The sequence below is a fragment of the Galeopterus variegatus genome, unplaced genomic scaffold, assembly GCF_000696425.1.
Source record: "Galeopterus variegatus unplaced genomic scaffold, G_variegatus-3.0.2 Scaffold5938, whole genome shotgun sequence".
Classification (NCBI taxonomy): Eukaryota; Metazoa; Chordata; class Mammalia; order Dermoptera; family Cynocephalidae; genus Galeopterus; species Galeopterus variegatus.
Window position 1 is genome coordinate 8775 of NW_007732049.1, and position 24726 is coordinate 33500.

The following is a 24726-nucleotide window of genomic DNA, read 5'->3' on the forward strand; positions in this document are numbered from 1 at the left end:
CCCGCAGCTCCGCCACGATCCCACCCACCCGCGCGGCAACTTGGCCGCCAGCCCAGAGCGACGCGAAGATCGCGCGCCGCCCGCGGCCGGGCTGGCGGCGGCGGGGGCGCGCGTGGGCTGGGAGGGGCGGGCCGGCGCGGGGGGGCGGGGCGCGCGCGGGCAGCCTTCCTCCGCCCCGCCCATCTACCTCTCGCGAGGCAAGGTCGGAAGGGCTTCGCTTCTGAGCTGCGCGAGGTGCACGCCACGCAGTATCCTTGAAGCTTCAGCGGGGGACGTGGGGTGTTTGCAGAATTCGTTAGATAATTGCGCGGCTCCCGGATGGCGTGGTCCACTTCTCATTCCTCTCACAGGTTCACTCATTATTTGTTGAGCACCAACTCTACTCTAGCAATCAGGCTGGGAAGTGAAAAGTGGTCTCAAGGACTTCACAGGCCGGTAGAGGAGAGACGCAAACAAACCACTGGGGTCTCCTGCTAGAGGATTTGTGCTAGACAACAGAGAAGGGGGCGCCTTGTCATCCTCTTGATGCCGCCCTGCCCGTTATCCAATGCTTAGATGTTTACTCAAGAAAGAGGTACACTGCAGAGGATCCCCTCCCAAATGGGGAGCAGAAGAAAATGAGACAGTAAATTGTTGAAATTACCAAGGAGTTTAAAGATCAATTTCTTTATTTTACAAATAAGGATAGTGAAGTCCAGGGATAAAGATGAAAGAGCTTGCCCAAGGTTACCTACTTAGCGAAACTCAGGGCTAGAACCCAAGTGTTCTGCCTCCCAATGTAGTGTTATTTTCTCTATTTCGTCTGTACGCTTGAGTGTAACCCATATACCAGGGACACCTGTAGATCCAATAGCAAAGATGGGAAGGTGGCAGTTCTCTGGATTCAAACCTTCAAGCAAAAACCTGAGGAAAAAAAAACCAAGACTGGCCACCAGCTAATTTCAAATTTTAAATTTATTCATTCTTGTAACTATATAATACATACACATAATACAAAAATCAAGGGCATTCAACAATATGTCTCCCTTCCTCCCCTGTCCCTCAGCCATTTAGGTCCCTTCTCCCAAAACAATTCTGTTGAGACCATCCACTGAATTTCTTACTTCAGTTACTTTATTTTTATTTATGTATTTTTGTTCGTTCGTTTCCAAATTTCCATTAGGTTCTTCTTTATATCTTATTTCTTTGTTGAGACTTTACATTCATCTGCTATTTCTTCATTTGTTCCAATCAAGCATGTTCATGATTGCTCATTGAAGCATTTTTATGATGGCTGCTCTAAAATCTGTTAGGCTGGCTAGTTAGCTCAGTTGGTTAGAGCTCAGTCTTATAACACCAAGGTCAAGGGTTTGGATCCCCTGCTGGACAGCCGCCGAAAAAAAAGAAAAATCTTTGTCAAATAATTATAATATGTATGTCATCTTCATGTTGACATCTATTGCCTTTTAAAATTCAGTTTGAGATCTTCCTGGTTCATGGTATGATGAATGATTTTAAATTGAAACCTGGATATGTTTGCATTATGCTGTGAGACTCTCGGCTCTCATAAACCTTCTGTTTTGCTGGATTTTTCTCATACTGGTCCAGCAGGAGAAGGGAGAAGTGCCCTCTCGTTACTATCAGGTGGAGATAAAGTCCAGTTCCCCACTGGGCCTCTTTAGACACCAAGGGAGGGGCTTCTCATTACTGCAAGGCTGATGTGGGAATTCCTGCTCCCCAGTAGATTTTCACTAATACTCCCTAACTCGCAGTGGCAGGGTGCCTCATTACTGCTCCCCACAAGGTCTCTGCTGACATGGGGATTTGTGCAACCTCATTCCTACTGGGCAGTGGTGAAAGTCCTACGTCCTGATTATGGCTTCTCTGACACTACCCCAATCGGGAGGCAGCAACGCCTTCTTATTGCCAAATGGGTGGGGATAATAAGACTGACTTCTTATGAGGCCTTCTCTGACACCAACCCAGCAGGGGGCCAGGGCACCCTGTTACAGCCTCAGGAAAGTGGAAGTCTTAGCTCCCCATTTGGCCTTCGCTGGCCTGGGTGGGGACACAGTTTTTTCTGTGGAGACTAGCTGTGGTAGAGCAGTTATTGTCTTTAAGTTTTCTGTCTGGCTAAACTGCCTCTTTCCTGGTCCTTTGGCTACCTAGAGCAGGCTTTCCTTGGAGTGTTTTTTGTCTATGCCCATCAGGGTTTCTTGGTTGCCAGCTTCTTCAGCTCCAAGTCTGGTATGTATGAGGCAAAAAAAAAAAAAAAAAAAAAAAAAATGAGGTTCGCTCACTTGGTTAGAGTGCAGTGTTATAACAGCAAGGTCAAGGACTCGATTCTTGTATCAGCCAGCCACCAAAACCAAAACAAAACACAAAACCAGGAAACTCACCATGTTGTTCCTTAGGTCCCAAGTTCCCTAACAGGCCTGCCTTCTCTCCATCTTCCAGTCTTCTTATGCTTGTTATGTACATATAGGCCTCCACTGACATGGGAATGGTTTTCTTTTTTAAAATTATTAATTATTATTATTATTTTTACATTCTAAGATGTTGTGGAGCAGTTGCAGGGAAAGAGGAGAAGGGAAGGAGGAAGGGGAAAGGGTGAGAGGAGGAGGAAGGAGTTGGGGGATGTGGTCAAGGCCCATGACATCCCCCTACCTCATTTCAGCAGGGGAGCCCGGGGCACTTCTGGAAGTAGCTCAGTCAGAGCTGGGCTGGCTCTGGACGTTGGGACAGGGCATGGCTGAGGCCCTCAGCCCTCCCCCACCCCCCTCCCCAAGTTTGGGAGCCTGGGGGCTTCCAGTTGCAGATTGGTCATCACTGGGGTGGATGCAGATGTTAGGGTGATGTGGCTGAGGCCCTCAGCCCTCTCCCCACCCAAGCTTGGGAGCCCAGGGGACTTTCGGTCCTTCTAGATCTTATAGACCTTTATTGGTTAATATCAGAACGTTGTCTCTGATCTGAGTTTTTTATTTTTTCTTTCAGTTGTGTTGAATTGTTATTCTCACTATTTAAACCCTGCACTGGAACTAATTATGTCCTTTACTTACTTCTAAAATGGGGTAATTTCCTGTAGGAACCAGCACTTGAGCCCTGTGGTTGAGCTAATTACTGCTTTGCTGCTGATTCTCTGAGGAAGGCTTTTTGTACAGCGCAGGGTTTAATTGTTGTCCTTGTAAACACTTCCAGGTCTTTTTAGGTCCAGTACACCTGGGTTACATGGAAACTCTGGTCCGAGCCTGAGTCTTTTCAACAAACTGCACCCCCTGCAGTTCTATATTCCTGACCAGTCTCCACTGAGTGGCTGTGTGCTGACCGGAGGGCAAATTAGCTGTCCATGCTGTGCTCCAGTGTTCCCCGGGTGGGCCCATCTCCCCCACCGCTTGCACTCCAAACATTTTCCCTGGGATGGGCCATGCACCAGTCCCTTGCAATGACTCACTTGCCTCTGAGTGGCTCCTTTTTTCCATTGTCTGTGGCCCCTTGCTCCTATGTGGGTCCACGGGAACCTTGTTAGTAGTCTTGCTGGCCTGGGGGCCACCAAGGCCCTCTTCACTGCAGCTTCCAAGCAACTTCTTATGAAGGGCACAGCAGCGGCTTTTGCCAGCTCTTGCTCCGTGTGCTCACCAGGGCCAGTCTTACAGTGGCTAGGACTTGAAATATCAGAGCAGTCCCTTCTTTCTCTCAGCTTCTCCTGCCTTCATAGGTCTTTCTTCCTCTTCCCCTGAGCTCTAGTGGCCCCAGCTTGGCAGTCATTGCTTTTTAATAGTTGTAAACTGGTTGGTTGTGGGAGAGGGTGATGCTGGGGACTGTCTATTCCACCATCTTGATCAGAAGTCTGTTTAGGGTTTTCAGTTGTACTTACCAATAGGAATAGGGAAAAGTACATCTACTCCTGGAAGTGGAAGTCCATACTTTTTAAAAAGTTTTTATATTGAAATAATTGTAGATTCAAAGGAAGTTGTGAAGATACACAGAAGTCCCCTATACCTTTCACCCAGTTTCCCTCGATGGTTACATCTTACACAACTACAGTGCAACATAAAAACCAGGAAATTGATATGGGTATGTGTGTATAGTTCTGTCATTTATCACATGCGTAGACTCATGTAACCACTACTATAACGAAGATACGGAACTATTCCAACACCACAACAAAGATCTCCCTTGTGCTACTCCTTTATAGTCACATCCTGCGCCCCTCCCCCAATACCATCCCTAACCCCTGGCAACTACTAATTTGTTCATCATCTGTATGATTTTGTTATTTATGTAAATGGAATCACGCAGTCCGTGACTTTTTCAGACTGACTTTTTCCATTTAGCATACTGCTCTCGAGATCCATCCAAGTTGTATCAATAGTTAATTATTTTTATTGCTGAGTCATATTCCACAATCCATACATTTTAAAAATACCTAGCCGATCACTTTATTTCAGATCTGGTAGCTTCCCTCACCTGCTTGACCAGATGGCCACAACTCTTAATCCGTGATTAAACATTCATTTGCATATACTGTTCTATGTAAGGAACAAAAGAGAAATACACAATGCCTAAGAAAGGTAAGTCTGTGCAAACAAGGAAAGGCAATCTTAGAGCAAAAGTCAAGAGAAAGAGGGTTGAATAACAAAGACAAGTTTTTTTGTTTTTTGGGTTTTTTTGTCCTTTTTGAGACCGGCCATACCACGCTCAGCCAGTGAGCGCTGTGAGCACACCGGTCATCCCTATATAGGATCCGAACCCGCGGCAGGAGCGCTGCTGGGCTCCCAGCGCTGCACTCTCCCAAGTGTGCCACGGGCTCAGCCCCAAAGATAAGTTGTTAATATCTGTAAGGATTCTTAGGAGTAGTTTCTAGTTTGTGGTGACTTTTTTTTTTTTTAAAGACGCTCTCAGGGAGGACAGCTCTTGGCAATCTGTTCTGGCATTTTTCTTTGGCCTCCTTCATTCTCTTGGCCAAACGTTTAGCATATTCTGCGGCCTCTTTTTTATTTTTCTTAGTACACTGTTTCTTCAGAGTAATAAGCTGGCTTTTGTGTTCCAAGACACATGCAGTAACAAGACACTGAATCTTGGGTGCTTTGGTCCTAGGTTTCTTACCTTCCTTGCCTAAGGGCTTTCTTACAACATATCAGCGCATGTCATCTTTAGAGAAATTGAAAACTCTGCAGATTCTGCTAGCTCTTTTGGACCCCAGGTGATAAGGCACCAGAGTGTCAGTCAGTCCAGGAATATCCTTCTCTCCTTTATAATAACTAAGATGAGAACACTCAGATTGGCATCTACAATGCAATCCCCAAACGGATTTGTGCTTTCTTTCTCCAGTTCTCCTTGGTCTATAACAGGAATGTCCCTTTACTCAGTAGCCAATGAACACGGCCATGGGTGAAGACACACAGTTTCATGGGAACTTCAAAGAGTTTCTGGCAGTCAGTGGCTGGGAAGGAGATATTCAGCTTCATCTTGAAGCAGCTGACCATCTCCAAGACACCACAAAAAATAGTAGCTATAATTTTTTTTTGTTCAGCTGGCCAGTCCAAGGGTTGAACCCTTGACCTTGATGTTATCAGCACCATGCTCTAACCAACTGAGCTAACTGGCCAGCCCTAGATATAACTTCTTAAAACAGCTTTGAGGTATGAGTGACATATAATAAAGTGCACATATATAAAATGCATACATTTAAAGTGTACAATTTTTAAAGTTTTGACATATATACACATCTGTGAAATCATCACAATCAAGATAATGAACATATCCATCATTCTCAACAGTTTTAGCTATCTGTTTTGAGCTACACTGGCCTCCCTGCTATTCCCCCAAAACAAGTAGACTCCCACTTGAGGGTCTTTATAGTTGCTGGTCCCTCTGCCTGGAAAGCTTATGCCCAGGCTCTCCTCACTACCACCACTCCCTTCCTCTTTCCAGCACAGAGGTGTCCCTTACCTGGCACTGCTTATCCCCCTTACCTGCTTTATCTTTCTTCATGGCACATACACCAAAGATTGGTGTTCATCAGTTATTACTCTCCTCCATGAGCATCTCTCTTTTTATCAGTCAGGTTTAGGTACAGCTGCATATAACAGAAAACTCAAAGTAATATGTGACTTTAATAAAAGGTTATTTATTTATGTCACATGTAAAAGAAGTCTGAGGTAGGCAGTCCACGGCAGCTCTTCAATCATCAGGGACCTGGGCTCCTTCTCTCTTGCTAATACCATCCTTAGTTGCCAAGACGGTTGCTTGTGTTCCAAACTTCATATCCACTTTCCAGTCAATAGGAAAGAGAAAGGTGTGTTCCCTCCTACCTCTCGGCCTTACCTAACTACAAGCTATGGGAAATGTCTTCATTGCCGATGGCCATGGATCCAGATAAACATTACAGGTTCTACTATTTTACGGGTAGTTATAGATACCGGGGTGGACAATTGGTGATGTCTGCCACTCTAGGCTCTATCATGTTACTCTCCTTCTTGTTCCTCTTTTCATGCTTCACTCCTATTAGCAGAAGCCTGAGAGATAAAAAGGAATCTTGAAGAAGGGAAAATGTAGCATTTAAGTACAGAGGTAAAATTCTTTTTCCTACCTTTCAGTTCTTTATCCTTTCAATAACCATCCCCAAGAAGTACTAGGATGTGATGTACGGGCAAAAGAAAGGGGGTGGGGGGAAATTAGGAGACCTGTTTCTCAAGGTCACTGTGAAAGCCAAGTACTTACAAAGGGCTTTGAGATCCTGGCTTCATATGCTATGCTCAAAGTTTAGATGAGAATGTAAATCAATGAACTTTTTAAAATTGATAGCCAGAGGAAAAATACTTATTCAAAAGGAACAAGTACAGAGAAATTGGACAATGACCTTAATCAGTGATCAAAATTAATATCACCAAGGGGCAGAAGGACCCTGTGTGCCTTCCTACAGATATGATATCCTAGAGACACAGCTGAGGACTCAACAGCCAAATGAAGAAACACAAGGGAAATCCAGAATGAGGAATATTCTATTAAACAAAAGAGGGTGGTCCCCATACCAGTCAGCCACACATACGCACAAAAAATAAACAAAAGAGGGTGGGACTGTCAGTGTCTTAAAAAAAAAAGAAAGGCTGAGGAACTGTTCTAGATTAAAGGAGACAGAAGAGATACGTCCAAAAAATACAGTAAATTATTCTAAAGGATCCTGTACAGGAGAGGGGGAAAAAAATACTTCAAAGACATTGTTAGATCAATGGACAAAAATGAAATATAGTTGGTAGATTAATTATTGAGTCAAGGTTGTATTTCCTAAGCTTGATAACGGAACCATGATTGTGTCAGAGGATGTACTTAGTAAACACACATTGAAATCTTTATGTGAAGGGCATGATATAAATGATATAAGCAACTTACTCTCAAATGGTTCAGGAAAAAAAAACCTATATATACTCATATATACATATAGGGGGAGGAGAAATAAAGCAAATGGGGCGAAATGCTAACACCTAACAATAGGTTAATTTGACTAAAATGTAGATACATGTTCTTGTACAGTTCTTGCAACTTTAAGTATGAAATCCCCTCAAACCCCAAAGAGCAAGGACAATACAGAACATCTCAGATTATCTTATTCCTGCCCTTGTCTGAAAAACTATTCTAGATGCTGTATTTGATTCTGTGCCACAAAGTCTAACCCTTACATTCTCAGTTGGGAAGGAAAGAAATGTCTTCAATTAGTAAACACTAAGGTTTTCATGACAATGTACCAGGCAAGCCTTCAGGATGCTTCTGTCAGATAGAAAAATTGAAGGTAAGTCAGGTTTTTTTCTTCTGTTCACCAAATGCATTAGGAACCTAAAAGATATCATCTGACTGAAGCTATGTAACTGAGACACTTAATCATTGGTGGACTTTTTCCATACAGGATGACCAAATTAGCCTATGGCTCTGTGCAAGCATCAGACTTCTCATGCAGCTATGAATCAAGGGGACTAGCATTCTGACAAACCATTAAAAAGCCCTCGCAGTGAAAATGATGAGCGTTTGGACTCTAAGTGCACTCACAATGGTTTTGGATCTGCCCACAGAAAAGAAAGCAAGCATGTTATCCCACATGTACACCTAATTTCTTCAGTTCTTGATATATAGTAGTGTTCTTGTGTACACCTATACAAATACTCACACTACGGTTCACTCGTATTTTAGAATTAAAACCAGACGTCAGAAGGCATAAATCAATAGCAACAAATATGTTCTACTGTCTTCTTCACAGCCTCTTACAAAGAAAATATAATTATTCACTGTCATAGGGGTTGATACAAACACAAAAAGAACCTTTGTAGAACTATTTTTTCCTTCCTACTTATGTTCATTGTAGCTAAAGCTTGTTAAACTTTCAAATCATCCTACTGGTTTTCTGAAACTATGTAAAACATTTTCTTCAAAGACTAAAAATGTTTCTAGAATGGAGATTCAACCTTAAAAACACACTTTTGAAAAAGCTTCTTTAAGGGCCCGGCCCGTGGCTCACTCGGGAGAGTGTGGTGCTGATAATACCAAGGCCATGGGTTCGGATCCCATATAGGGATGGCTGGTTTGCTCACTGGCTGAGCGTGGTGCTGACAACACCAAGTCAAGGGTTAAGATCACCTTACCGGTCATCTTTTTTAAAAAAAAAAAGAAAAGGAAAGGAAAAGCTTCCTTTTAGGAAGACCTAGGTTGTTACTAAATACATGAGACTATTCTAAACAACAGATAGCTGTATCTGTGCGTACAAAAAAGGAATGCTTCTCGCTGAGCCTGACAGAGCCATCTAAATCGGAAACTTGCTGAGTCACATGTAAAGCTCAGTTGACAGGATTTCCCTTAGTAAACTCTTAAGTCTGCAGATTTTAATAACAATCTGAGCTATAAAAGTCAGACATAAAAACTATCAACTTCTGAGACATAAGTGCTTCTTAAAAAGATGTGACTGAATTAAGAAACTAAAAAGCAACAAGTAGTCCAGTAAAAGGCTCAGACTAGGAAGTTGATTCAGCTTCTACAAAGGCTGAGCATAAAGATCATCTCTTTATCAGAATCTCTATTTCTAACCAGTAAGGTGGGGGGGTGGGTTGTTTGTTTTTTCTTTTTTGGCTGGCATTATCAGCACCATGCTCTAACCAAATGAGCTAACCTGCCAACGCTAAGGTGGCTTATTTGCCTACCCCTCTTGAAGACATTTATGAGTTTCTAGGAAAAGAAGCAATACACATTTCCATTTCTAGCTACAAATCTTTTAAAAAATATAGACACACACGTAATTATATCCTTGAATAGAACAGATCCTAAGACAGAGCTTTCTAAACATGCCAGGAAGCAAAATCTAGCTTTTCTTAAGGGTTCAGATCCCCATACTAGCCAGCCACCCCCCCAAAAATCCTAGTGTTTCCAAAATGCAAATTTCCTAGGTTCCACCCTAGATCTAGTGAACCACAATCTGGAATCTTTATTTTGAAAAAGCCTCTGTGATTCTGATCATCAGCTAGGTTATAAATTGCTGGTTTAGGGCACCCTCTGCCATAACATCATTATAACAGTAACCTCAGTTGGCAAGCATATTTCACTTTGGTTGCTTTTTTAATAATTAGCTCTTCTCCCCTCATCCCTGTCCCCCAGTCCCCCATTTAACCTTCATGAGCAACCAAAATTAGCAGTTGCTTATCTGTCCTTGCAAAAATCTTTATGAATATACAGGCAACCATAGATTTTTCCTTTAAAAAAGGATAGCAGTGAGGGCCGGCCCGTGGCTCACTTGGGAGTGCGGTGCTGATAACACCAAGGCCCCGGGTTCGGATCCCATATAGGGATGGCCGGTTCGCTCACTGGGTGAGCGTGGTGCTGACAACACCAAGTCAAGGGTTAAGATCCCCTTACCAGTCATCTTTTAATAAAAAAAGAAAAGAAAAAACCAAGGTACAGAACTATGTGTATTTTGGAGCTCTTTTCCAAGGTAGAGAACAATGTGTACTTGGAGCTCTGCTCTTTTCCTATCACTACACAGAACTTCTTTATTCTGTTTTATTATGCATGGTGTATGCAACTTTGTGGATGTATCATACTTGAAAAAGACCACTCCCTTACCACTGGACATCTGTGTTATTTCCAGTCTTTTGGTGCAATACATGATCTCATACACGTCACTTTGTACATGTGCGAGTCTATCTGTAGGATAAATTCCTAGACATAGAAATGCTAGGACAAAGGATACAGATATTGTTAATTCTGATAGTGTCAAAATGCCTTTCCCAGATGTTAAAACAATTTTCACTCTCGCTTGCAATGTGAGTTTAAATTTTACACTGCACTGAATATGAGTAGTGTCAATGGCTTACTTTCTAGATGCTTCCTTGAAAATATATTACTTTTACAACCTGGTGATGTAACAAAATAGCATTCTAAATCTGCATAATTTTACCATTGCTTTAGAAAATTTTCAGACTATTTGCAGCCAAGAAAGAGAGCAGCTGAGAGAAAAGAGAAGCTGAGGTTAAGGCAATTCTTGCCATTCTTAGCTGACATGCACGCAACATGGAGTATTTTCCCCTACTTCAGCATAAAATACTTAGACTTTCCACTTACTACACAAGAGTGTTATGCATGTGAAAAATTAACCAATTGTGCTGTTTATTATTTTAACCAACAAAAGCTGTACAGGTATTAGATTTATGAAAGTCCTGCACAGCAAACTTTACTAAATAAAGGCAGGATGCCCAATGGAACCCATTCTACAGCTAAGGAAAAAGCATCTTAGGCATAGGACATGCTGAGAGAGAAGGAGCTAGCAAAACACAACTGGAATGTTTCATCTTCTTTATAATACATAAAGAATACAGAGGGGAGGAAGAAGCAAACACACTTTTAACTAAAAGTGTTTACAATTTTATTTTCACATTTCACAACACAAATGAAAACTGCACATTTTTTGTCCCACTTCTCCCCTCCAAAACTATTCTCTCTTTAATAGGAAAAGGGAGCAAGTCTTCCGTGCCATGCTGTTAGAGAACACCCATAGTCACAGCACCGTGATCTCCTGATGAAGTACAACAAGTAACATAAAACTGATATAAAGAAGCCTCCTCTCTATTCTTATCTGTCTGGTCGTGTCATTCCTGGCCGAGTGGGCACCATCATGGGACGGGCAGGAGGTCTCATCATTGGAGGACCAGGCATCATTGGCATGTGGCCTCCCATGGGTGGCCTCATTCCAGGAGCTGTAGGACAAAATAAAGAAAAGGAAAAAAAAGAGAGACAAAAAATACCATTTATAAGAGTTTGATAGGACTTCAATTAAAAACAAAAAAAAGTAGCCCTCCCCCCCCTGCAAAATGCTGGAAAAAAGACATACATGACAGAAGAAATGCAACAAATTCATCACATCTGTAAATTACTTAGACATTCTCAAACAAAAAACAAAAAGGTCAACACAAGAACCATGTAGGAATCATGATCTAATGATAGTAAGGGGGAAACTATTAATAGACCACTTTCCAGAAATCACCAGGGACACTAGTTCCCTAAACTGACCTTTTTTCTCACGCAGGGAAATTCACAACTAAGTCACATGTTAGTCAGTCAGCTCTTTTAATCATATATCCACCATATAACCAGGAGCTACTTCATGAATGTACACAGGCACAGAGGACAATCTTACCACTAAGCGTTTGTTCGGAGTTGTAGGAAAGGTGAGCAGGAGGCCCATGCTGAGAACCTGTTAGTAACCATACTTAGCTCAAGTCAAGAAAAATAATAGGCAATAATGTGATTTATAATAATTAGCACACACACAAAAATCTGATTTTTCTAATGCATTTTAGAAACTATTAATGAATTTCTTTAAGTGTCCCATAAATAAACCAGCCAAATAAATGAGCCAGGGAGGGGAAGACAAGCAGAGGGTAGGGAAGGAACACAGGGAGCTTCAATGGAATCGATAAGGTTCTACTTCCTCAACTGGGTGGTAGGTTCATGGATATTCATTTTATTATTGTGCCTCTTAATTTTCATGTTACATATATTCTTTTTAAATATCAATTTTTACCTAACTACTGTACTTATTTTTAAGTAATTTTTATTATAGGTCTACAGTAAATGGTTCAAGAGAAAAAGATATTCAAAGTTGAATATAGCCTTATCACAGAAACTGAAACACAAGTATATGCAAAGACACAAAGTCCAACAGATAAAGAATTTTTTAATAATCAATTTCAACAGGAACAGAGAGTAATACTAAACTTCTAAATGCCACATAAAAGCCCATGGTTAACATAACTTGCATTTAAACATTTCTTAGAGGAAACTAATCTAGCCCAAAGATTAAAAACTGGGCACCTGACAACTTGTTTTCCTTGCTCTCCATAGTGGATTTAATTTAGATTAGTTGCCAACATTGGGATTTCATATAGAAGTCTAGATTCTTTTTTTTTTTCCTTTTTATTATGGAAATATTCAAACATACACAAGAAAAGTAAAAAAATATATATAATGAACATCCATGTATCCATCATCCAGCTTCAACAATTATCTATGCATGACCAACTTTGTCTATTTATACCCCCCACCCATTCCTATCCCTGCCCAATCCCGAACTACTCAATTATTTTAACATAATTCCCACAATTTTATCATTTTTTTCTTGGCTTTAAAAGAAAAAAATTCAGGAGAACTGGCAACACCAAGCCTGCATTCTCAGATGTCAACCATAGGCTGAAGCTGAGTTCTGAAGCCTTTTTTAGATGGGTCTCACATTCCCCAGTACACCACATCCCTAGCACCTCTAAGAATTTGAATTTGTGACCCTGATTTAAGAATGTGAACACCATCAAAATCATTTCGATTGTGTTTTTGGTTCACACGCCAGTAGGTCAGTACCTCTCTTTATCAATACTCTCATCCCTCAACATGATACACGCATCAGGCATACTGAATACTTCTGGCTAGGAAGCTACTCTAATACTTTTGCACCTTGTCTTTCCAGTTGAGTTGTAGGCATCAGTCGCCTCTGTTCCCAAATCTGGTTATGTCAGTTGCATGTATTATTCTAATTACATAATTTAACTATTCGGCAAACCAATAAAATATGGGTGTGAAAAGAGAATTGTTTCTATAAAAACCAACTTAATACTTAGAAAGACTCAGGCTAGTCATCCCCCCAAAATGCTCACAAATTTGACAGTCAAAACAATCATAGATTCGAAATACAATGCATTACAAGTTCTCTAACCACTTCAAAGAAAATGAAGCTAAAGTTGGTAGAGGATGTATTATGATTATGATTTACTGGTTTATGAAAGAAAAATATGATGTTCCAATCAGTAGACTCACTTTCAAAGCAAAAGCCCTGCCCATGTAGCACAAAGATGTGCAAATTAATGTACGTACATTAAATTTACATTAAAATGTAAATGTACATTTAAATTAAAATAGAATGTTTGAGGTATATGTTTCTTTCTCTTCCTGAATAAAAAACTAACTACCAGACCGAAGGCCTTTTTCATACACTGATTCAGCCTTCTTAACCTTCAAGATTAAAACAGCTTAGGCTGGCCCATGGCTCACTTGGGAGAGCGCAGTGCTGATAACACCAAGGCCATGGGTTCGGATCCTATATAGGAATGGCTGGTTAAAAAAAAATACTGATTCAGCCTTCTTAACCTTCAAGATTAAAACAGCTTAGGCTGGCCCATGGCTCACTTGGGAGAGCGTGGTGCTGATAACACCAAGGCCATGGGTTCGGATCCTATATAGGAATGGCTGGTTAAAAAAAAAAAAGAAAAAAAAGAAGATTGAAACAGCCAGAGGTAAATCTGGTCCAAATCAAAACTGAGAAAATAGGGGCTGGCCAGTTAGCTCAGTTGGTTAGAGTGCAGCCTTGTAACACCACAGTCAAGGGTTCAGATCCCCATACAGACCAGCCACCAAAAACAAACAAACAAAAACAAAACAAAAAACTAAGAAAATATATCCACCCTTTCCCTTTCCCCGCAAATGGGACAAGTTCATCTACTCTTCTCTTCATTTTAAATGGCCAAAAGTCAGGATAAGGAAAGAAAACAAGGAGGAGGAAAAAGGAAAAAAACAGAGGCAGCCTTAATCCTGCTTTTAGTAACACAATGTCATTGGATACCATCCAATTATATTAACAAACCAAATATTTTTTCTTTATCATTAAAGATTAGCCAAATTTAACTTGTTGCAATAATACATTTAGATAACTAATTAAGAATTCCATTTATCTGAAGAACTAAAACACAATGGAGCATATTAGAAGGAAAGACATTCAAACTTACCAGGTCCCACTGGCATCATCCCAGGAGGAGGAGGGCCCATCATTGGCATCATGGGAGGGCCCCCCATATGGGGTGCTGGCATCATACCAGGGCGAGGAGGCCCCGCTGAAATAAAGAATGAAACCTATGGTTGAGGTATGCTTATAAATTTACATTTTCTCTTTTTAATGAAACTAATAGGGTCTCACGAACTGGTTCAAAACAATAAACCTCTTTTTTGTTGTTCTTTTTCTTTCTTTTTTCTCTTCTTGAAGCAATAGATCTCTTATGGTTTCCTTTTTATAACAGCAGTTCCACAAAAATCACATGCCACAAAACTTTAGTCACTTTAAAAAGCAAAAATAGGGCCAGCCTGTGGCTCACTCGGGAGAGTGTGGTGCTGATAACACCAAGGCCATGGGTTCGGATCCCATATAGGGATGGCCGGTTCGCTCACTGGCTGAGCATGGTGCTGACAACACCAAGTCAAGGGTTAAGATCCCCTTACCGGTCATCTTTTAAAAAAAAAAAAGCAAAAATAAGACCATCTAGACAGAAGTATAAAACGAAGCTGGCTGGTTAGCTCCATTGGTTAGAGCAAAGCCTCATAACACCAAGGTAAAAGGTTTGTAACCCCTGAACCAGCTAGCCACCAAGGGAGAAAAAAAAAGTATAAAATTAAGTCAGGTCCCCCAGGTGAAAAAAATTCTTTTCTATTTATTTATTTATTTTTGCACTCCCCAACCCCCAATCTCATCAAAAAAATTCTAATAGACTTTAATTTTTATTTTTTATTTTTATTTATTTATTTTTTTAAAAGATGACCGGTAAGGGGATCTTAACCCTTGACTTGGTGTTGTCAGCACCATGTCCGGCAACGGATCGCAACCCTCGGTGTTGCTCCCACACCTCGCTCAGCCAGTGAGTGGGAACCGGTCTGTATGTGGGATCCGAACCCTCGGCGGGAGCGCCGCCGCGCTCCCAAGCGGCGCACTGTAGCATTGCGCCACCAGGCCGGCACTAGACTTTAATTTTTAAAAAGAGGGGGAAAGGGTGCCAGCCCGTGGCTCACTTGGGAGAGTGTGGTGCTGATAACACCAAGGTCACGTGTTCGGATCCCATATAGGGATGGCCAATTAGCTCACTGGGTGAGCACGGTGCTGACAACACCAAGTCAAGGGTTAAGATCCCCTTACTGGTCATCTAAAAAATAAATAAATAAATAAATAAGAGGGGGAAAGGGGAAGGAGGTTGTACCTTGTACAGAGTCCCTCACCAGCCAGCACCCAGATCCTTTTTAGAAAAATGAAAACCTGGGTTTACAAGATTCTTTGGGGGCTAATCAGTTAGCTCGCTTGGTTAGAGCACAGTGTTTATTACATCAAGGTCAAGAGTTCAGATCCCTATACCAGTCAACCACCAAAAGTAATAATAAAATAAAAAATTCTTTGGAAATACAAAAACTTAAATACACGGATACTCCTGATATTATCATTTATAACAGCAAAAATTTGGAACAACTTAAATATCCAAAAATAAAAAATGCTGAGGTAAATTATGGTATATTTATACCATAGACTATTCTGCTATTAAAAATAAGGGGCTGGCCAGTTAGCTCAGTTGATTACAGCAGTGTTGTAACACCAAAGTCAAGGGTTCTGAGCCAAAGAACTTATGACCTAGTACTCAATCTCCTCCCATGTGCCATGCAGAAACAATAAACCTTCTCAGAGGAGAGAAGCCCATGATCCATTCCACTCCCAACTATCCAATTCTTATCTTTCACAAGGGGTATGTATGTGTGTGTATATGTTGGTGTCAGGTGGATTAGAAAATAGGTGGAAAGACTGAGAAGTGTATCAGCTATTTCAGTCCTCCAGTGTTGTGTTCATAGCAGTAAATAATTTAATGTACTTAGCATCATCTATTCATGTGTTAACTCATCTAATCACAGGTTCATTCTCAGCTTTCCATTTGAATCTGACTCAGACCCACACTTAGGATGCCACAAATATAACTATGTAATCAAAACTTAACTCTAGGGCTGGCCAGTTACTTCAGTTGGTTACAGCACAGTATTATAACACCAAGGTCAAGGGTTTGGACCCCCATACTGGCCAGCAACCAAAGGGAAATAAAAAACTTAACTCTACAGTTTTTTGATACCACTAAAAACTTATACCACTAAAGGGTTTTTTATTACTATCTATGTATTCATTCAACAAGCAACTGAAAGCCAACTCTGAGATAACCTAACATAATCAAAGGATAATCTGCCCAGTTACACCCCTTAAGATAAAAACTTTAAACTCACGGAGACTGGGAGGAGGTGGGATCATTGCCCCTGCAGGAGGAGGAGCAGAAAATGGAGTAGGAGGTATCTTTCCTTGTTGAAATGCAGCCGCTTTGGAGAGAGAGAAAAAACAAAAATGAATGAGAATTCAATAACCCATTTACTAAAATAACCACTTTCATTTAAACCTTTAATGGTCCAATTACTTTGCTCAAGCATGTACTCATCTAAAGTTACTATATCATGGCTCTACAGTTTCTAAATCAATTATAGGTCTTCACCAGCTAAAAATGAAATTATTGGTTCACTGATTCAGGTTTTTTAAGCAATTTTTAGTTAGCGCTTCAATGGCTAAATTAACTATGAGAGATTGGAGAGAAATTTCCTACCTATCAATGTCTTTTACTAAAGAGAAGCAGTCATCTTTAATCTGTAGATGTGGTTTATAATTGATTCAAGCCATTTATAGTTTTATTTGAAAAATATCCAATACATGCCCAAAGGCCAGGCTTTTTAAAATTTTTATCCTTCCTATATATGCTATTCTGGGTCAAACCATACCATTTTAGTTTACCAGTTTTGAAGTTAATGCACTGAGCTAGGAGATGTGGAAGAAACAAAGATTTCAAAGTAATAATCTGCCCTGAGAGAGATTATGATCTTAAAAAAGTCTAAGACAATCAACTTTTAACTTTTTTTTTTAGATAAAGCACAAGTGAAAAAAAGAAACTGAAGATCATCTATATTTGGTTTTAGAAAGGAGACAAACAAATACTAAAATAGACACTCACAGAGTCTGTTCCTGACCTAATCTCTTCCCAACTCAGTACTGTCTGCTGAGCATCCCACTCCATCTACCCCACCAGTTCAAATGAGGTCAAGTTACTCACATCAATCACTGAGTCTGTTCCTGACCTAATCTCTTCCCAACTCAGTACTGTCTGCAGAGCATCCCACTCCATCTACCCCACCAGTTCAAATGAGGTCAAGTTACTCACATCAATCACTGACAATTTATGGTAACAAGATCCAAAAAAAAGACCTAAAGTGAAGATTGTGAACAGCTATTCATATTCCTCTGAATAAATGCTGTACTCTATAAGGAATTCTCTCAATAAGGGATTTTCCAATCAAAAAGCACCTCCCACACCCTGTGCAGGAGAACAGTTTATAAGACTAAGAGGGAGAAGCTAAGCTGCTGGCTCAGTAGCAGACTCAATGTCAACATAATCATAGACATCATGAGGTATGTCCCTGAGGGCTTGCCTCCTCTCATCCAAAAGTCCTCCATTAAAAATGTTCACTCATTTTAAATTCTTTTGCTGCATATGAAACATAACTAGCGAATATACTGCTAAGCTTTTAATGCCAAGAAATTCCTAAGATTTTTTCAAATAATAAAAAAAAAACTTACATCATAATTTATTTTTCTCAAATGAAATGTGACAATGTCTGAGATTTATTCCATAATATCCAGGAGGGAAAAGGAGAGTAGAGGAAGGTATAGTGGCTGTCAGCCAGGGGCAATCCCCCTCCCCCTCCACAGGGGACATAAGGCAATGCATGGAGACATTTTAAGTCACAACTGGGGGTTGGTATGCTGCTTAACATTCTACAATGTATGGGCCGACCGTGTGGCTCACTTGGGAGAGTGCGGTGTTGGGAGCACAGCGGCACTCCCGCCGCAGGTTCGGATCCTATATAGGGATGGCCGGTGCGCTCACTGGCTGAGCGCGGTACGGACGACACCAAGCCAAGGGTTGCGATCCCCTTACCCGTCACACACACACACACACACACACACACACACACACACACACACACACACACACACACACACACTATCAGACACAAAAACAAATTTCCAAAACTAGAAATTTTATAAAGCTTTATCTTTATATAGGTAGCCTGGCTTGCTTTAGCTGGCTGTTAAAGCATCACCTATAAACATTATTCAGCAACATACTTTGTTAATTTATTTACTATATTTATTATCTAGACTGGGGTCAGCAAAATATGGCCCATAGGCCAGCCACCTATTTTTGTAAAAAAAAAAGAAAAAAAAAAAAGTACTGAAACGCAGCCACAGTCATTCATTTATATATTGTCAATGGCAGAGTTGAGTAATGTAGGCAAAGACTGTGTGTTCACAAACCTAAAATAATTACAATCTAGCACTTTAAGAAAAAGTTTACAAACCCCTGATCTAGACCATGATGTCATTTTAATGCCCTATCTTAGATTATTCCATGGCAAAATAATATAGCTTATACATTTAAATAACACTGCCTGTGAGAATATATTCTTTTAAATGACTATGGGTCTAGAGTATATACTCTATACAAATCACCTACAGATTTTTGTCTCCATCCTACCAATCCTTTTGTTCTTTAACAGTTTTATTAAGGTATAATTGGCATACAATAAACTCCAAATTTAACCTTTATTTTTTTTAAGTTACCATTTACTGAACACTTACTACATGCCAGGCACTATGCTATGTACTTACCAAGCAGTCTCAATTATTCTTCGTAAAAATCACATGTGCATGGTACAATGTTCTTGCCCCCCACTCCCACCCCTTTTTTTTTTGGTGGCTGGCCAGTACAGGGATCAAAACCCTTGACCTTGGTGTTATCAGCACCATGCTGTAACCAACTGAACTAATCAGCCAGCCCTGTGCAACTCAGAAAGCAAAAACCACTGATATATGCAGCATGACAAATGAATCTCAAAAATATACTGGGCTAGCTGGTTAGCTCAGCTGGTTAGAGCACAGTGGTATAACACCAAAGAGTATATACTGCAAGGTTCCATTCATAAGAAGTTTAAAAACCAGTAATACTAATCTTTAGTAATAAAAACCAGATCAGATGAGGCCAGGAGAGGTGCAGGGGACAAACAGCAAAGGAGCACAGGGAACTTTCTGGGGTGATGGAAATATTCTGTATCTTGATGTACATATACATCAAGTTGTACTCATTTGACAAGTCATCAAACTGTACCCTTAAAATGTGTGCATTTAGGCCGGACTGTGGCTCACTCGGTAGAGTGCGGTGCTGATAACACCAAGGCCACGGGTTCGGATCCTATATAGGGATGGCCGGTTGGCTCACTGGCTGAGCGTGGTGCTGACAACACCAAGCCAAGGGTTGAGATCCCCTTACTGGTCATCTTTCTAAAAAAAAAATGTGTGCATTTAACTGAATGTAAATTATAATTCAATAAAATTGGTGAAAAAAATCACAAAGTTGTTATCTTCTATTTACACTTAAATTACATTTTAACTCAAAACACATAGCTGAAAGTGATAAGCCAAGGCCTGGAATCCAGATCTCATTCAGACACTCCTCACAGCTGCCCAACTACCTCACTACTGGTACACTCGTTCACTGTTCACATGACTGCTTCAGTGGCAGCAGATATGACTAATGTCAATTGAGCAGATATTGTCTTTTCAGAGTCCGCATTTCAAAATATTGCTCCCTGCCTCCCAAACCACTGCTTAGACTAACACAACAATGATATGTTAAGCCTAATAATAAAATCATGACCAAGAACCAAGCAAAGCCCAAAAGTTGTACCACCAAATGTTTTATACATTCCAAAGACTACTACAGGGAACTGCTACAATCGTCTTGAAATTTTCTATTCTTTCAAGATACCATTTTAGAATGACAATATTTATTACAAGTTTCCTGACATTTCTCATAATCCAATTCACAGAGAATTCACAAAGAGATTCAATTCTCTGAATTCTGGCATTAGCAAAATGATTGGGTATATAAAAATATAACGCCAAAAACCTGTAGAAAGACATAGGTCCCGTGGTAACAATTTCGGAAAATTACGGCTAGTGACTTTACTGAGACAGGGGGTTAAGGATCAAAAAAAAAAAAAAAAAAGGAAAGCCTGGCTGGTTAGCTCGGTTGGTTAGCCAGCCACCAAAAAAAAAAAAAAAAAAAAAAAGACTGGAGATCTACAGGCAAGGACTCACTAGTTACTAATAACACCACCAGCTCATTGGAGATTGAAGGAATCTCCTCCAGGACAATCTATTATAATATTCAGAACTATTATTTTTTCAAGGGGAACCACTCTATTTACATGTTCCACATATCTATTAATGTTGAACTACATCTAACCATGAGTTAGAAAGAATTCCAAATGAAGTGACAACAAGGAAATTATTGGCTAGTTTCTTACAGCTACTGTCCCTGATGATAAAGAGTTCTGATTTAGTCAGACTTCTGCAAAGTATACAGCTGCCATTCTTAAGGTATAGTTTACAGACAGCTACCTAAAGGGTATTCAGGGGTCTCAGATCTGCAAGGTCAAAGTGTTTTCATAGTAATACTAAGACATTACTTTCCCTTTTTCACTGTATTGACATTTACACTGATGATGCCAAACTCCTGGCACTTTAAAATAAATCAAGGTAGTGGCATCCTAATGTATTAGTGATCACTGTATCCTTCAATGTCATGCACTCACAGAAGGAAAAAAAAAGCCAGTTTCACTAACACTATCCTCAATGAAATAGTAAAGTTATTAATTTTGTTAAATCTCAACCCTTGAGTTCATATCTTTCTAATATTCTGGGTGACAAAATGGAAAGAATGAAAGCACTTCTGCTGCATGTCAAAATATGATGCTATTTCAAGGAAAAGCAGGCATACAATTATTCAAGCTGTGAGCTTCTTTGATAGAACACCGTTTTTATTTGAAAAATGAATGAGAAACAAACTAGATATCCAGACTTCTCAAAAGTGAAATGAATAAAGTGAGTTTATCACTTCAAGGAAAGCAATTGATAGTATTTGTTGCCAATAAGATTTGAGCTTCAAGCAAAATTCTAGAAAATCTCATCTCCCACCATAAGCTTGATAGCTTCCCAATACTTAATGCCAGTTCTGATTAGACTGTGACATTAATGAATGTGAATTTTAAGATTATATGATCAAATGTGTCTACTCTTGAAAACCTGTATAACTCAGTGAACCAATATTTTCCAAATGACCAATGCATATTAGAAAATCATGCATGGTAAAGGGCTGGCCGCTCAGATGGTTAGAGTTCAGTGTTATAACACTAAAGTCAAGGGTTCGAATCCCCATACCTGCCAACTGCAAAAATGTTACATGTTACATTATACGTAAAAATCATTATCGTTACGTGTGCATGTGTGTGTGTGTTTTGATCTTTTCCTTTTTTTAAATATCTTTTTGGGTATTTTAGTTTGTTTTTTTATTTTCTTTTTTTTAATCATTGTTACTTTTAGATGAATTAATAAATATTTCTTAAATTTTAAACTTTAATTTCTTTTTTTTCTTTTGGTGGCTGGCCAGTATGGGGATATGAACCCATGACATTGGTGTTATAAGGCTGTGCTCTAACCAGCTAAGCTAACCATCCAGCCATAACTTTTAATTTCTTTTTTTTTTTTTTTTTCCCTTTTTGTCTTTTTTCGTGTCCAGCAACGGATCGCAACCCTCAAAACAAAATATGGGTGAAACATTTAGAACACTGCCTGATACAATAAACCATTCAATCTTTTTTTTTTTCTTTTTTGTCTTTTTTACTGACCAGCAACGGGATCGCAACCCTCGGTGTTGCGTCCGCACCGTGCTCAACCAGTGAGCGGGAACCGGTCTCCACATGGGATCCGAACCCTCGGCGGGAGCGCCGCTCTCCAGTGCGCCACCTGGCCGGCCCAACCATTCAATCTTAATTGCTATTATTTGTTAAGCAGTTTTTAATCAAATCACAGTACTCGGTTTCAAATCAAGGTATTTTAGTCAGTCAAACATTTGAGTAACTTGGGCCAGCCTGTGGCTCACTCGGGAGAGTGTGGTGCTGATAACACCAAGGCCACGGGTTCGGATCCTATATAGGGATGGCCGGTTAGCTCACTGGCTGAGCGTGGTGCTGACAACACCAAGTCAAGGGTTAAGATCCCCTTACCGGTCATCTTCTAAAAAACAAACAAACAAACAAACAAACAAAACATTTGAGTAACTTAACACAACCAAGAATTTGGGCTTTAAAAACACTTTCCTGGAATTTTTTTTTCTTTTCTTTCTTTTTTTTTTTAAAGATGACCGGTAAGGGGATCTTAACCCTTGACTTGGTGTTGTCAGCACCACGCTCAGCCAGTGAGCTAACCGGCCATCCCTATATAGGATCCGAACCCGTGGCCTTGGTGTTATCAGCACCGCGCTCTCCCGAGTGAGCCACAGGCTGGCCCTTCTTTTTTCTTTTAATTTTTGTTTTCTCCTGGAATTTTTAACTTAAGTAATTTTCTTTCACCTTTAAACTTGCTAAAGCTTTATTATTTTGGGTCTCCAATAAAAACAATGCCAGAAGACCAATTCTTCCAAATATCCTCAAATTATGAAGACATTTGCAGAAAGGGTGAAAAATAAACACCCCCAATTATTTTATCCAAACAGTAGGCCTTAAAGCAGGCAGAAAAGCATAAACTTGCAACCTAAAAAGAGTCTTATTTAATTACACATAAGGCTTTTTGAAGCTGAAAAGATACGCCACTTACAGAGTCATGGGTGAGGTATGTATCGCAGTAGTCACAATAAAACCTGAAAAGAGTTGGAAGGAAGAGAAAAGATGACAACCAGTTAAGAAACGTCCATCCACGGAAGCGCTGTAAAAACAAACAAAAAATCCAACCAACTCACGATTCGAACGGGTCAAAGTGTCCTGACATAAACCAAGTTTTTTGTAGTCGCCTTAAGCAGGGTCGGCCTCCACACGCCCGGTCTGTCTCCCTCCCCCATTGCCCCCAGATCCTCTCCTTTCCCTCCAGACTTCAAGGACTAGAACCCGCTCTCCGCTCCCCCACGGGACCACAACTAGTGACAGCGACCACCCTCAGATTTCAGGCCCCCACTCACTTGGGCATGTTGCTCTGCAGGCCGTTGTCCACTCCGTTCTGCGCCGCCAGGAAATGACACACACAATAAGCGCGACGCCGCGGAACTGACGAGCTAACCGCGACGAAATCAGAAGCCCCAGAGGGAGAGGCGGGGCTTTTCCTCTTCTTCCTCTCTCCTATAGGAGGGCGGAGGGGAGGATTAAGGGTCCCTACGAGGTTCAAAACACGCTCATTTAATCTTGATTCTTGATGCTTCCGGAAGCGCGTTATTCATTCTTTAGCCAAATATCTAATGATACCTGATGTGTGCCGGGCGCTGCTGTAAATACTGAGAAAACAGCAGTGAAGAAAACAGACAAAAATCCTTGTCATGAAGTTGACGTTCTAGTGGGGTTAAAACATGATAAAATCAATATGTAGTAGCTCAGATGGAGCAAAGAGCTATGCGGGGGCAATGAAGCAGGGAAAATGGGCGTTACACTTTAAAGAATACAGAGAAAGCTTGCTGAAAAGGTGACAACTCAGAAATGATAGGTTTCTTAAAGCAATAAAGCCAAGCCAACTGCAAGCCGCTTCACATATCGTGTCCTCCGTCCCCCCTCCTCCCCCCCCTCCACACACACACTATTAAAATTTCCTGTCTTTTGAGTCTCATTAACCTCAGGAGTTAGTAGAATCCCCAGTTTCAAATTCCATCTCCTTGCTTCCCAGCTGTTCTACTTGAGAAAATTATTTAATCTTTCTGATCCTCAGTTTCCTCACCTGAAAAGTATGGGTAATAATTCTTATTTGTGGGATTTAAGGAAGAATTAAATGTGAAAATGCTTGTAAAGTGTTTAGTGCAACGTCTGTAGATACTAAGCTCTCCAGAAATAGTAGTTATTACTTAGGGATAAATTGATAGAAGTACGCTGTCCACAGATAAAACCCCTTCTAGCAACAATGTCAGACTTCCACCCTGTGATCTATCAGACTCCAAAATGGCCAGCCTTTTTATTTTAGAAAACGGAAATAAGTGTTAGGAACTGAGGAGGGGGAGATTTTTCGTTCTTCTGCCCAACATTCTCTGATCATGGAGTTGGAACAAAATAATAATAATAATTGCTACTTCCTTTGAATGTTTACTATGTCCTAGGCACTTTAAATTCATTAATTTATTTAGGGCAGGTCAGTGGCTCACTTGGGAGAGCGTGGTGCTGACAACACCAAGTCAAGGGTTAAGATCCCCTTACCGGTCATCTTTTTAAAAAAAATTTGAAAATAAATAATAAATAAAT

The 24726-nt window shown here is 40.4% G+C and overlaps 1 protein-coding gene and 1 pseudogene across 1 annotated transcript; both read right to left on the reverse strand.

The window, feature by feature from the left end:
• Positions 1-4839: 4839 nt before the first annotated feature.
• Positions 4840-5465, reverse strand: LOC103605614 (annotated as a pseudogene).
• Positions 5466-10855: 5390 nt separating this feature from the next.
• On the reverse strand, positions 10856-23619 carry LOC103605613. Its single transcript, XM_008590234.1, has 5 exons — positions 23469-23619; positions 23111-23153; positions 16579-16668; positions 14286-14390; positions 10856-11210 (listed from the first exon to the last, which is right to left on the reverse strand). The coding sequence occupies exons 2-5, from the start codon at positions 23116-23118 to the stop codon at positions 11012-11014; spliced, it is 402 nt and encodes a 133-aa protein (XP_008588456.1). The 5' UTR covers positions 23119-23153; positions 23469-23619; the 3' UTR covers positions 10856-11011.
• Between the last annotated feature and the right edge of the window lie 1107 nt (positions 23620-24726).